Here is a 14,289-nt window from a genome sequence, read left to right on the forward strand (position 1 = left end):
GCAAGGGGTTCAGCCTCGACCCACTTGGTGAAGTAAACAATGGCGACAATCGCGAACGTGGTCTGGCCTTGACCGGTGGGAAGTGGACCAACCAAGTCGATCCCCCATTTGGCAAACGGATAAGGGCTGCAGAGTGTGATTAACTCTATAGGAGGAGCATGGGGGATGTTGGCGAAACGTTGACATTTATCGCATTTGAGCACGAAATCGGTTGCATCCTGATTAAGAGTTGGCCAAAAATACCCAGTACGGAGTATCTTCTGGGCAAGGGACCTGCCGCCTGAATGATTACCACAAATTCCCTCATGGATCTCCTGCATTACATAGGTTGCTTGAGCTGGATTGAGGCACCGTAGATATGGCCGGGAAAAACCGCGCTTGTACAATATACCATCGACAATGATATAATTGGATGCTCGGGATCGGACTTTGGCTGCCTGTTGTTGGTCATTTGGGAGTGCCCCTGTGGTCAAGAATAGGAGAATGTCGGATGCCCCGGGGATGGGTTCGTTTTGTATGAACTATACAGCTTGCAGGTCTGGTGAAATGGCCGGGTGGTGTAGATATTCGAGACGGACATCGTGGCTGAGATTAGGATGGTCAGCAGAGGCCAACTGAGCCATCTCATCTGCTTTGGAGTTTTCCGCCCAAGGAATGTGCCTGATGTGGAGGTATTGAAAAGGCGAGCAAGGGGGAGTGTCATATCCCTGTAAGCTCGCATTGTGTCTTCATTGGCGTCGAAGTCCCCCGTCATTTGACCGACGACGAGCTGGGAGTCGCTGAATACTCAGAGGTGGCTGACCCCAATGTCCTTGGCAAGGTGGAGTCCTACTATCAATGCCTCATACTCGGCCTTATTGTTGCTTGCTTTAAACAATAAACGGAGGGCATATTTGAAATAGCCGCCCTCGGGGGAGGTGAGGATGAGGCCGGCTCTACTTCCTTCTCTTCGAGACGAACCGTCGACATTGAGAGTCCAAGAATGAGGATCTTCTGGCTCTGTTAGAGCTGGTGGGAGTGGAGGGGTAGTGGTCGGGGCCGGATTGGTGAACTCCAGGATGAAGTCAGCGACAGCCTGTCCCTTGATTGCTGTCCGAGGGCGGTAGGAGATGTCGAACTGGCTGAGTTCTACTGACCACTGCATCAGTCTACCTGAGAGTTCTGGTTGCTGCATGACCTTTTTCAGGGGCTGGTCGGTGAGGACCACTATGGAGTGGGCTTGGAAGTATCGGCGGAGTCATCTGGAGGCAATGACCAAGGCTAGGGACAGTTTTTCTAATAAGGGGTAGTTCTGCTCCGCTCCCCTAAGAGACCGACTAATGTAATAGACCGGCCGTTGGATTGAGCCATTTTCTCTGAGGAGAGCTGCACTGACTACGGTGCTCGATACTGCTAAGTAGAGGAAGAGGGGCTCGCCCGTGATTGCTTGGGAAAGAAGGGGAGGGTTGGCCATGCATTGCTTTAACTGTTGGAAGGCCTATTCGGATTCAGCTGTCCATTCAAAAGTCTGTCGAAGAACTTTGAAGAAGGGTGAGCACTTATCTGTTGCACGGGAAATGAAGCGGTTAAGGGCCGTCACTCGGCCGGTGAGTCTTTGAACTTCTTTGACCGTCCTAGGCGACTGCATCTCAACCAAGGCCTTGATCTTCTTAGGGATAGCTTCAATGCCGCGCTGACTGACCATAAAACCCAAAAATTTTCCAGATCCTACGCCGAAGGCGCACTTCTCTAGGTTGAGCTTCATCTGGTACTTGCGCAAGGTGGCGAAGGTCTCTCGTAAGTCAGTGAGGTGATCGGAGGAGTATTTGCTTTTGACTAGCATGTCATCGACGTAGACTTCCATGTTCCGGCCTATTTGGTGATGGAAAACGGCATTAACCAGCCGTTGATAGGTGGCCCCAGCATTCTTCAACTCGAACGGCATTACACAATAGTGGTGGGTACCTTGGTCGGTAATAAATGATGTGTGTTCCCGATCAGATGTGTGCATCAGGATTTGGTTATACCCAGAGAAGGCATCAATGAAGCTGAGCATTTGATGACCGGCCGTAGCGTCGACCAGCAGATCTATGCGGGGAAGGGGGTAGCTGTCTTTGGGGCAAGCTTGGTTCAGGTCAGAGTAATCGACACAGAGTCGCCATTTGCCATTGTGTTTGCGGACGATGACCACGTTGGACAACCATCTAGGGTAGTCCACATTTTTGATGAATTGGGCCTCGAGGAGCTTGTCAACTTCTGCGGCTATAAGAGTGTTGCGCTCCGGATAGAAAATGCGTTGTTTCTGGCGGTGGGATCGAAAATGGGGTTCGATGCTGAGGCGATGGGTTATGAAGGAGGGGTCAATGCCTGGCATGTCAGAATGGGTCCAGGCGAATACATCTCTGTGCTCGGTCAGGAGAGCGGTGAGGTCGGCCTTGGCTTGGGAAGGTAGTTGGCTGCCAATTTTGGCAGTTTTGATTGGGTTGGTGGGATCAATGTTAACTTCAACAAGTTCCTCCACGGGTTCATCTCTGACCAGCTCGTCTTCGTCCCGGACGTCAAGCCCTTCGATGATCATGGCCTCTTTTACCTTGACTTCTTTGAGTGAGGCGACATAACACTCCCTGGCCACGGTCTGTTCTCCTTTGACAGTTTCGACACCGAGATCGGTAGAAAATTTGATGGCAAGGTGATAGGTGGATGTGATGGCTTGGAAGGCGTTTAGGGCTGTGCGGCCAAGGATGATGTTGTAAGCAGAGGGGCAGTCGACCACAAGGAAGGTGAGCAACTTAGTGTTCTGCCTCGGGTGTTCGCCAATGGTGATAGGTAGATCGATGGAGCTGATGGAGGTCACACGGTCGCCGGTGAAACCGACCAGAGGGTTTTGGAGAGAGGACAAGCTTTCTTTCCCAATCTTGAGCTGGCGGAAGCAATTGAGGAAGATGATGTCTGAAGAGCTACCGTTGTCTATGAGGACTCGTCTGACTTTGTAGTTGGAGAGGATGGCGGAAATGACAAGGGGGTCATCATGTGGGTAACGGACTCCTGCACAGTCGGTGTCTGTGAAGGTGATGGGTTCGATCCACTGTTTTGACTGTTTGGGGGGTCGGTCCACCGTCGCCACTGCTTTGTCTAAGCCCTGCCTGATTTTTCTAAGCTCTGCCTTCTGAGCCGAGCGGGATGGTCCCCCGCAAGCAAGGCCGCCTGAAATGACTCTGATTTCTCTGACTGGTGGAGGGGGATTGCCTGGAGGCCGAGGCTGTGGTGGTGGGCGATCGTGGCCTTGGTTAGGTAGGGCTGGATTGCAGGGTGGTGTATGTCGGGGATTGTTCCTGGGAAGGTCGGTTCTTTGCCTCTGTTGAGGGCGGGTGTCTGTGAATCGGCTGAGGCGACTCTGACGTATGAAGGTCTTGATCTGATCTTTGAGGTTGATACACTCGTCGGTGGTATGGCCATGGTCTTGGTGGAAACGACAGTACTTGGATTGATCTTTGAGATTGGAAGAGTTTCGTGAAGGCAGGGGCCACTTGAGGGGGTAGTCCCGCTGGATCTGATTGAGGACGTGCTCCATGGGGGAGTTGAGTGGTGTGTACCGCTCGAACCGACCGGGCAGTCGGGTCGGAGCCGACCGGTTGGCTCGGTGGGGTCGGTCATTATAGTGGGGTGTTTGGCTATTATACTGGGCGGTCCTGGGTTTTGAGTCTTTTCTCTTGTCTCTGGGGGTCGGATTTTTAGTGATCGGCTCTTGCCGAGCGGCCAGGGAATCTTCAACATTCATGTATTTCTGGGCTTTGGATAGTAGGGCTGCCATGGTGGTTGGAGGGTTTTTGGAGAGGGAGAAAAGAAAATCGGACGACCGCAGGCCGGCCATGAAAGTCGTAAGGATGACCTTGTCGTCATTCTCCGCTACTTGAAGGGCTTCGGTGTTGAAGCGGGTGACGAAGCTACGGAGCGACTCCCCCTCGGTCTGACGAATGTTAAGGAGTTGGGTGGCTAGGCGTCTCTGACGCTGGGCTCCGATAAAATGGCTCAGGAAAGAGTCACTGAGGTGTTGAAAGGTGGAGACGAAGTCCGCCGGTAACTGGCTAAACCACAATCGAGCTGATCCCTTCAGTGTCACGGGAAAAACTCGGCACATGATCTTGTCAGGGAAAGCATGGAGGATCATAAGGGTGCGGTAGGCTTCCAGGTGGTCGACTGGGTCCGTCGTGCCATCGAAGGAGTCAATGGTAGGCATTTTGAACTTGGCAGGCAATGGTTTGTCGCGGATGGAGGCAACAAAAGGCGAGTTGGCGGTGACTGAGGGCTTGTGCTGAATGTTCTGCATGACCCTTTATAGTTGGAGCTTCATAGCTCGGAGTTCAGCGTTCCAGAGGGAAATGTTGTCGTCATGGTCGGTCAATGGAGGCTGGACACTGCTGGCTTCCCCCTCAGGGGCTAGTGCCACGACTGACGGGCGTGGAGGTGGAGATGGTAGGCTCATATGTGGAGGAGAAGGGGGTTGTAAACCTTTTGGGTTGAGCGGAGGGGGTTGTGGAGCAGTGTGGCCCGGGGTTCTTTCTTGGTTGGGTGGAATATTTGGAGGTGGAACGGGGAGGTTTCTTTGGAGTAAAGCACTGATCAGGGCCTAGTTTTGCTCGGCCATGCGGTTAATGCTGTTAGTAAGTTCAATGATGTATTGTGGGGGGTTGTTTGGATGGGAAGGGTCTGTTTGATGATCGGCAGTATTATGGTGAGAAGCCATGGACCTTGTCGTGACCATACACCTGGACGGGTGAGAGGAAAAGGTAACGGTGAGAAAGGAGGGCTCCGGCGATAGTGAACACAACTAGCGCACGAATAAACCACAGGTTCCCACAGACGGCGCCAACTGATAATGCAGTTCGTCCTGGGTGGATGGGCCGGGCTGGTCCAAGCTCCTCAAGTTTCGATTCAGGCGGATGATTCCACCAGATGACCTGCAAGCAAGTCCAAAGGGGAACGGGGTAGTCCCCCAGTGAACCCTCCGGCGTGTGAATCAGTAGAGGAGGAAGGAAATATATATATAGAGAGAGAGAGAGCGAGAGATAGAAAAGCTTAACCTTCCTCTTGTTTTCGATTCTTGCTTATATCCTTTGGTAATCATTTCACTGTCCCTTGTGACGTGCCCCGTTCCGCCGAAAGCCTGTGCCGTAGCTTACCTTGTTCAGGGTGAGGGGGCTCTGTTCCGACGGGGAGGTGTTGTCATAATAAATGCTGTGATGGGCTGCATTAATGGTGATGTGTTGTGGCAATAACTCTGCAGATCTTTGTCTGCTGATGTGGCATGTGTTTCACCTGCCATGTGCCCGAATGCCATTGGCCCTCCATGTCTAGATGGCCTCCAGCTGTCCTGGGCTTTGCCAACCGGGTTATGCTATGGGTTTTGCCAACCGGGTTATGCTATGGGTCCCAAGTGATGGGTCCCAAGTGATGGGTCCCACGCGATGGGTTTGGGGTTGTTAGCTGTGGGCCGTAAGCCTTGTGAGCCTATTCATGTCAGATATCATATCATTAGATTTTATTTGAGATTTTTTTTTTCTTGTTTTAATTTGGATTATAGTAAACTTTGTGTTAAATTAGCAAATTAAAAATATAAAAATAAAGAAAAATTGAGGGTACTTATCATTATATGTATCAAGTTTATGTGACTATTTATAGAGGCCCTATCTTTGAAGCTTAGGGCTTCAAAAATTTTAGGAACGGCCATGGTTGAAGGTAATTGTTGATTATCAAAAGTGGTAGCCAGGGTGGTTGGTGGTGAGAGGTAGTGATCAAAATTAATTGTCAGTTTGCGAGAAATATAGTGATTAGACGCAGTTATTGGTTACTAGAGATGGTAGCCAAAAGTGATTATCAATAGACATCATCAACAATGATGGTCGAAGATGTCTAACTAGATGAAGTGGCTTACATTGGTGATGGAGAGTGGGTGGTGGTGATTAGGATCCGTTTGGGAAGAAGGTTTGGGTTGGGTTGGGTTCGGTTGGGTTGAGATTATTTTAGTCACAAAAAAACAAAATAAGATTTTTAGCTTAATAAGGTAAAATGTCACATTTAAATCATAATTATTTCATTTTTTCTCTCACAAAAGTAAAAAAAAATTAAAAATTCTATCCCAAATGAGGCTTTTTAGCCCATGCTAAAATAACCAAAAAGCTAAAAAACCAACCCACATCCTAAACGAAGGCTTAAAGAGAGTGAGAGAGTATGAAAACTTATTTTCAAAATAAACAAAATAAATTTTTAATTACAAAATTAGTAAATATTATAAAACTATGTATAATTATTTTAAAAATAGGCACAAAATAATTTTTTATGACTAAATTACGCTGTATTACCCTCAACTATTATCTTAGATAAACTAAAAATTGTAGCATTTAACCCCCTTATTTATTAATTTTTTTCAATCCAAACTTCAATAACAATTTTATCTTTTCAACTACAGGATAAATCACACGTTACCCTTTTAAACTATCACTTAATATCACTTTACCTACTCAATTGAAAAATGCTATTTTTACCATCTTAAACTATGAATTTATATCAATATAAGTCTTCTTTTAAGGATCTATTACATAAATAGATTTAAAATCCACATAATTTGCATATGTTATTTCAAATATTATAGGATACTTAAAATGACATTATTATTATTATTATTATTATTTCTTTCTTTTTTCTACTTAAGGTAGCTGCAGTGTTAGTATGATGTATGAAAGACAAGTAATGAAAAAAGAGATATAAAAAAAAATGAAAAATAAAAATAAAAGTTCTTTTTAAACAATTTACAAAATTTGAGATATAACAAGCAAGTCGCATACCAATTTTTTTATCTATATATTTAACAGATTATTAACAAAAGGTTTATATTAATACAAAGTATTAATTGATAATATTAAGCGACAAAATATAATATTTTTTAGTAAAAAGAAATAAAGTGATATTAACTGATAATTTAAGAGCATCTTCAACGGTGAACCAAAATTTTTACCAAATCTAAGTAAAAAAATGATCATTTTCTCAATTTGATACAGAATGCTCCAATTGTTAATTTTCATCAAATCTGCTCCAGGGACAACTGGTTGGTTGACCGGTAAGGCAAATTATTATTTTTTTTGAATTGTTTGAACCTACCTATTTGAACTGTTTGAACTTTTTAGTGGTCGATCGGTCGACCGGCCGATTGACCGGTAAGGCAAAAATAATTTTTTTTTGAAGGGCAAATTACATATACACCCCTCGAGGTTTGGCTAAATTACAGATACCCCCCTGAGGTTTGAGAAATTACGAATTCCCCCTGAATGTTATATTTGCATAAGAAATTAGGGGGTAATTTGTTATGAAATATAAACCTCAGGGGGTAAATTGTTATGAAAATACAAACCTCAGGGGGCGGGATGTAATTTCCGAAACCTCAGGGGGGTATCTGTAATTTAACCAAACCTCGAGGGGTGTATATGTAATTTGCCCTTTTTTGAATTGTTTGAACTAACCCATTTAAACTGTTTGAATCTTTTAGTGGTCGACCGGTTGGTCAACCGGCCGGGTAACCGGCTGGTTGACCGGTCCAGCTCTTTCAACGGTCAGGAACAGTGATTTAGTAAAATCAGTACCTTGTTCTCAGTTTGATGATTTTTTTATTGAATTCTCATTTTAATATCAATTTGATGAAACGGTTGGAGCATCAAAAAGTATTTTTTTCACCAAAATTTGAACCGTTAAAGATGGTCTAAGAGGGCAAATAATTATCCATATAGTTGAAAGAGTATTTTTATCATTAAAATTTAAATTGAAAAAAATTAATAAACAAAACTAGTTAAATGTTATTATTTTTAATTTATGAAAAACAAAGTGTAATTTGTCTAAAAAAAATTATACCATAAAATTACAGTAAAACGGGCATGTCATTTTGCAGATGAACTCACTCGTCGGAATCTGATTCCGTCCTGATTACTCTATCATCTCCTTTTCCCTTTGCCCTGTCTTTACAAAAAGGTCAAAGTCACTATAGAGAAAAGTAAACAAAGACCGATGTGGTCTCCCACTACACACTACAATATCATCATCCACACATATTAGCATCTCATCCCCCCTTTAAAAACACCCAAACTTTCTCTCTCTCCCCATAAGGTGTTTTGAGGATCACAATTTTTTGGCTTTATTATTATTATTTTTTTTTTTATTTTTTTTGTTTTTAACAATTTTTTTTTTTAAAAATCTTGGGAGACTTATTTATAATCCTATTTCGGACATTTATACTATGTTAACTCCTATGAAATTTCTTATAGAGTTTCAAGTCCTATTTAGATAGGAATGTATTTCATAAGATCCTATGAGTTGTAAATAAATGGTATTAATATACTATTATATACTATAATGGAAAAATCATATATAGGAAATTAAATTTTACCATAGAAAGTAACATTTTCACATTCAATTAAAAAAAATCAAAAATTTAGTAAGTTTGCGAAAGTAACGTGACACGTTACGTTACGTTTATGTAGGTGTCATATCACGTTACGTTACATTTATATAGGTGTCACGTCACGTCACGTTTATGTAATGTCCCATCGAATATGGCCACGTTACGCTACGTTTATGTAGGTGTCACATTAAGTTTCGCAAACTTAATCCATGGTAACATTCAATTTTTTATATGTGGTTTTACCATTATTTATGATATTAACAACTAATATTGAGGATAAATGTGTTAACAAACTTCACACAGAACTTATGAAAATATAAGTTTTGTAGTAGGACTATATGTAACATAAATCTCCCTAATAGGACTTATAAATAATTTTTCCTTAAATCTTTCATAAAAATTTAAAATTTTAAATTCAATTCCACGAGACGAATCAAAAAATTCTTTAAAATAATTTCAAAAAATACAAAAATAAGTAAATTTTTTTTGACTAATTTTCAACTTTAATATTTTTTAAGAATTTTTTTAAAAAAAACGTACATTTTAAATTCATCTCGATAAAAAGGATTAGAAAAATAAAAATTTTTAGAGAGACTTATAAGTCATTTTTAAAACACTTATGGTAGGATAAGTCCTGTGTAATTTCTTATAGAGTCTCAAGGATAGGAATGTATTCCACAAAATCCTACATCAACGTAACGTGACGTGACACTTACATAAATGTAACGTAACGTGACACTTATATAAACGTAACGTAACGTGACACATATAAAAACGTAACGTAACGTGATACCTATATAAACGTAACGTGACACCTACATAAACATAACGTAACGTGTCACGTTACGTTTCGCAAACTTAATGAGTTTTTATTTTTTTAAATTGAATGTGAAAATATTGCTGGTTTATGTTAGTGTCACGTTACGTTTCATATAAATATAATCTATGGCAACATTCAATTTCCTATAGAAAATTGAATGTTACCATAAATCATAGGTGTCACGTTACGTTTATGTAGGTGTCACGTTAGGAAATTAAATGTTACCATTTATTATAGGTGTCACGTTACGTTTATGCAGGTGTCACGTTACGTTACGTTTATGTAGATATGATTTATGGTAACATTCCAATTTTCTATATATGATTTTACTATTATTTATGATATTAACAACTAATATTGAGGATAAATGTGTCAACAAACTTTTCACAGGACTTATGAGAACATAAATTTTTTAGTAAGACCATATGTAGTATAAGGCTCCCTAATAGGACTTATAAATAATTTTTTCAAAATTTTAACATAATTTTTAATAAAAATTACTAATGACAAAAAAAATAAAATAAAATTTCGAAGATTTTTGTTTTATTTTTCCAAAATCCCCTCCCTACTTCTTCGTTTATTTGTTCAACGCTCTCATCATTTCCCACCAGACCTCCTTGACTACTTCACCATCACCACTCTAGACACCATTTTTTTCTGCTCCCCCATTACAAGTCCCATCTATTCAAATTTCATACACATCTTCCAATCGGACAGATTAAAAGAAAAACAAGAGAGAGATGATGGGTTTATTAACTTTGCTCTTGCTCTGTCTCTCCCTCCTAGTTTCTTTCTCTGGTAAGTTCGGATGTTTCTGTTTTTGTTTTGTTTATACATATAATAAAAATGTAACCCATATTATGTTACTATTGTTGATTGTTATCAGGTGCAGACATCTCTGTAAAAGTCGGTGTGTGCTACGGCCAGCTGGGGAACAACCTGCGGTCTCCATCGAAATCCGTAGAACTCATAAAATCCCTGAGAGCCAAGCGAGTGAAGCTCTACGATGCAAACCCACAAATCCTGAAGGCCCTGAAAGGCACCGATCTCCAGGTCTCAATCATGGTCCCTAACCAGCTCCTCCCCAACATCTCCACTAACCAATCCTTAGCCGACGACTGGGTCCACACCAATGTCTTCCCCTTCTTCCCCCAAGTCAAGATCCGCTACCTCCTCGTCGGCAACGAAATCCTCAGCTCCTCCGACAACACCACCATCCACAGCCTCGTACCCGCCATGCGCCGAATCCAAACCTCAATCAAATCCCACAATTTCCATAAAATCAAAGTCGGCACACCTCTCGCCATGGACGTTCTCGAATCTTCCTTCCCACCTTCCAATGGTACGTTTCGGTCTGACATTTCCGGTCCGGTAATGGAACCCCTTTTGCAATTCTTGAACCGGACCAAATCCTTCTTTTTCTTGGATCTCTACCCGTTTTTCCCCTGGTCGTCTGACCCGACCCATATCAAACTCGAATATGCATTGTTGATGGCGAAGAATATAACGTATACCGACCCGGGTACTGGCCTAACCTACACCAATCTGCTCGATCAAATGCTTGACTCGGTTATTTTTGCCATGAAACGGATCGGGTTTCCGGATCTTCGGTTATTCATAGCCGAAACCGGGTGGCCCAATGGTGGAGATATTGACCAGATTGGAGTTAACATTTACAACGCTGCCACTTACAATCGGAACGTAATCAAGAAAGTAACTGCTAAACCGCCGGTCGGAACACCGGCTCGACCGGGTGCGGTTATACCGACATTTATATTTGCTCTCTACAATGAGAACCAAAAAGGAGGACCGGGTACGGAGCGGCATTTCGGGTTGTTGTACCCGAACGGGTCGAATGTGTATCAGATTGATTTGTCGGGTGAGACGCCCGAGTTGGAGTTCAAGCCGTTGCCCAAGCCGACGAATAATGAGCCGTACAAGGGGAAGATATGGTGTGTGGTGAGTAGAGGTAGACGTGCGAATGTGACCGAGTTGGGTTCGGCGTTGGCGTATGCGTGCGGGCAGGGTAATCGGACTTGTGACCCGATTCAACCCGGAGGAAAGTGTTATAACCCGAATTCACTGGTTCGGCATGCGAGTTATGCATTTAGCTCGTATTGGACACAGTTTAGGAATGCTGGTGGGACTTGTTTCTTTAATGGGCTCGCACGTCAGACCACTAAGGACCCAAGTAAGTACCAAATTACCAACCACTTCTTGTTTTTTATATCATTCAAAAGTTACTCAATTATATATATAGCTCGTCAGACCACTAAACACCCAAGTAACTACCAAATTACCAACCACTTCTTGTTTTTTATATCATTCAAAAGTTACGCAATTATATATATCACCTTTCAAGTTTTCTTAAGTTGATAATTACAATGGATAATTAAAGTTACATGAGTTTTTTTTTTTATATATATATATATATATAACTTAAATAAATAAATTATAACTTATTTTAATTTAAAATTATGTGTCAAATTATTGTTGCAGTTTCTACTTACAACTTAATATATGTTTTTAGTTTTTATTTTTTGATTATTAATTTTTAATTTTTAATAAAAGTAACTAATAAGGCAATAATCACGCCAGAATTCCACTTTTTGTGGTCTATTATTTACAAAGATTTTTGGTTACTTTATACACTTTCAATTTTACAAAAATATAAAAGCACATTTGGGTGGGCTTTTACCCTACAAAATTTTCAAAGTATAATAATATTTAAGTATGATTATGTGACTGAAAGTGCATTAAATGTAAAAATAAATATTTTGAGTACAAACCCTCTTTTGGTTATTGGTTGGTGAGATGTGTTTAATACTCCAAACACTATAGTAAACTTCAGAGCTTGACTCCAGTCCTTTTTCGGACTGGATGGTGTACCATGGGTCTCGTTTTGATAATACGAACCGTTCAATTTGTAGAACTCATCGAGTATTATATGCTCATAAAAAATCACATTGATCGGATATCAATAGCTATGTGATTAAATCAATTTTATATAAAAAAAAATGAACGGTGAACAAATTAGCGGTTCACAAAAAAATTAATAAGATGAGATAATTATTAATATCCGATTAAAAATTAATAAGATGAAATTAAAAAAATGAACGGTACTCTACGAGTTCTACACATTGAACGATTCGTATTATCAAAACGAGACTGGTGTTGGGTTTCAACGGGCCGAACAGTACCGTCTAATCCGATTAAGGACTAAAGGCAAGCTGCTCGCTTGTTTTAGGGAAAAAATCATTTTTACTCTTTCAAACACTTCATTTATGATATTTTATCTCCTGAACAATTGTGCTTTTAAAAGTTCATGATCCATAGTAAATAGTTAAATATTGAGATAATACTATAACAAAACACAATCATAATGTTGTGATTTAATATTTTGTATATTATCCTCCTATGCGATCCTTACATTAGTTTATAGATTTTACTACTTAAATTAATTACTAATACAATAGTGATACATTACTTGATAAATAAATTCTACACGTAAATGTAATCATCAATCTATAGAACATTATTAAAAGGCAAAAATGAAGCCTTTTTTTAAGACATTTATGCTTTGCAATCCAAAACTAAATTAAATTATGTGTTGAATGTAGTCTCGATTGAGTTTTTTATGTAAGAGTAAAAAAAAAAATGGTCTTGCTAACAACTATTTTAAATGACACAAGTAAAAGATAAAATATTTATAGAACTCAACACTCTTTTTATTGACTTTCAATGCACTTCTACTGAAATTAATACACCTTTTAACATTTCTATATATTTTGAAGAGAGTTTTTTACACAATAAATTTGTTTTTTCTTTTTTTTTTTGTTTTATATTAATTTTTTAAAAAAAAGATACGGGGATAAGTGTTTATCAGCACTGACTTTTTATCTCACAAAAACTAGAGATTACTTAAATATACCACCGCATTCCATGGTATGTTACATATATCCTGCAAAATTAGGTGTAGGATGCACCAAATTTGACTGTCATAAACAAGTTAAAATTTTTGATTGTAGAAAATAGTCTATAAGGGTTGGAGAATATCTTACGAAGATGCCCCAATCAACCCGATGATGCAATAATATTTTTGGAAAATGATTTAGAGCCCTAAAAAAGCCCCCCCTAATCCCCAAAATGACGTCGTTTTGAGGAACTTTTTTTTTTTTTTTTTTTTTTGCCTTGGTTTGAAAATTCGGGGGATTAGGGGGGGGAATTTCGGGGGACATAGCACGGCCCAATATTTTTAAGTTATGTTTATGCGAATTTTCCTGAAATTGCCGGGTTTGTTTTTTTGTTTTTGTTTTTGTGAAGGCTATGGGTCTTGCAAGTTCCCAAGCATTACGGTTTGAAGTTGGCTGTGGAAGGGGCGACCTCAAATTTTGGAGGATTCTGCTAAATAATGCCATAATAAAGACCTCTCTCTACACTGACTCGAGGCTAGATCGTCTATTCAGAACCTTCTCTATTGCTTTGTTTCAAATCATTTCTTTACTGGATTAATTTTTCCATCAGATCTTGTGATGGAAAGGAATCTTGAAACAGGGAGATAAGGAAGATCAGGAGATAGAATTTCCGTCCTTTACACTTTGAGCAGTGATTAGTTTTTTATTTTTTATTTATTTTTATTATTATCAATTTTTTTTTTGCCTGTTATTAGCCCCTTAATCGAATCATTGTTTTCAAACACAATTATATTTTTTAGGGAGCAAGTGCGGGGTTTGATTCCAATTTATAGGATTGAAATCGGTTCCACATCAGTTTATTATATTCAAGACTAATATTTATTTCTGTCTTGCTTTTTATTTTACTGTTTTATTGCTTTTTATTTCTGAGCGGCTTGTAACGGCTATAATGTTTTTTTTTAAAGCACCATCTAACGGCTATAATTGTATTGTGCGTTGGTGGTATGTCAAAGTCACTGATCACAACTAACGGCTATATTTGAAGATGTGCACTGCGGGGATATCATTTATTGGATTGTCCAAATTTGTTTGTGGGGCTGAGGAAAAAAAAATCAAAAAAATACTACATT

At 40.2% G+C, this 14,289-nt stretch overlaps 1 protein-coding gene across 1 annotated transcript; it reads left to right on the plus strand.

Moving 5' to 3' along the window:
• Positions 1-9,775: 9,775 nt before the first annotated feature.
• On the plus strand, positions 9,776-14,045 carry LOC114268313 (O-Glycosyl hydrolases family 17 protein). Its single transcript, XM_028209470.2, has 3 exons — positions 9,776-10,043; positions 10,132-11,436; positions 13,569-14,045. Exons 1-3 carry the CDS (start codon positions 9,986-9,988, stop codon positions 13,604-13,606), a joined length of 1,401 nt encoding a protein of 466 aa, XP_028065271.1. The 5' UTR covers positions 9,776-9,985; the 3' UTR covers positions 13,607-14,045.
• Positions 14,046-14,289: the final 244 nt, after the last annotated feature.

This window comes from Camellia sinensis, chromosome 3 (genome assembly GCF_055761805.1).
Source record: "Camellia sinensis isolate YWXY chromosome 3, ASM5576180v1, whole genome shotgun sequence".
Taxonomy (NCBI): domain Eukaryota; kingdom Viridiplantae; phylum Streptophyta; class Magnoliopsida; order Ericales; family Theaceae; genus Camellia; species Camellia sinensis.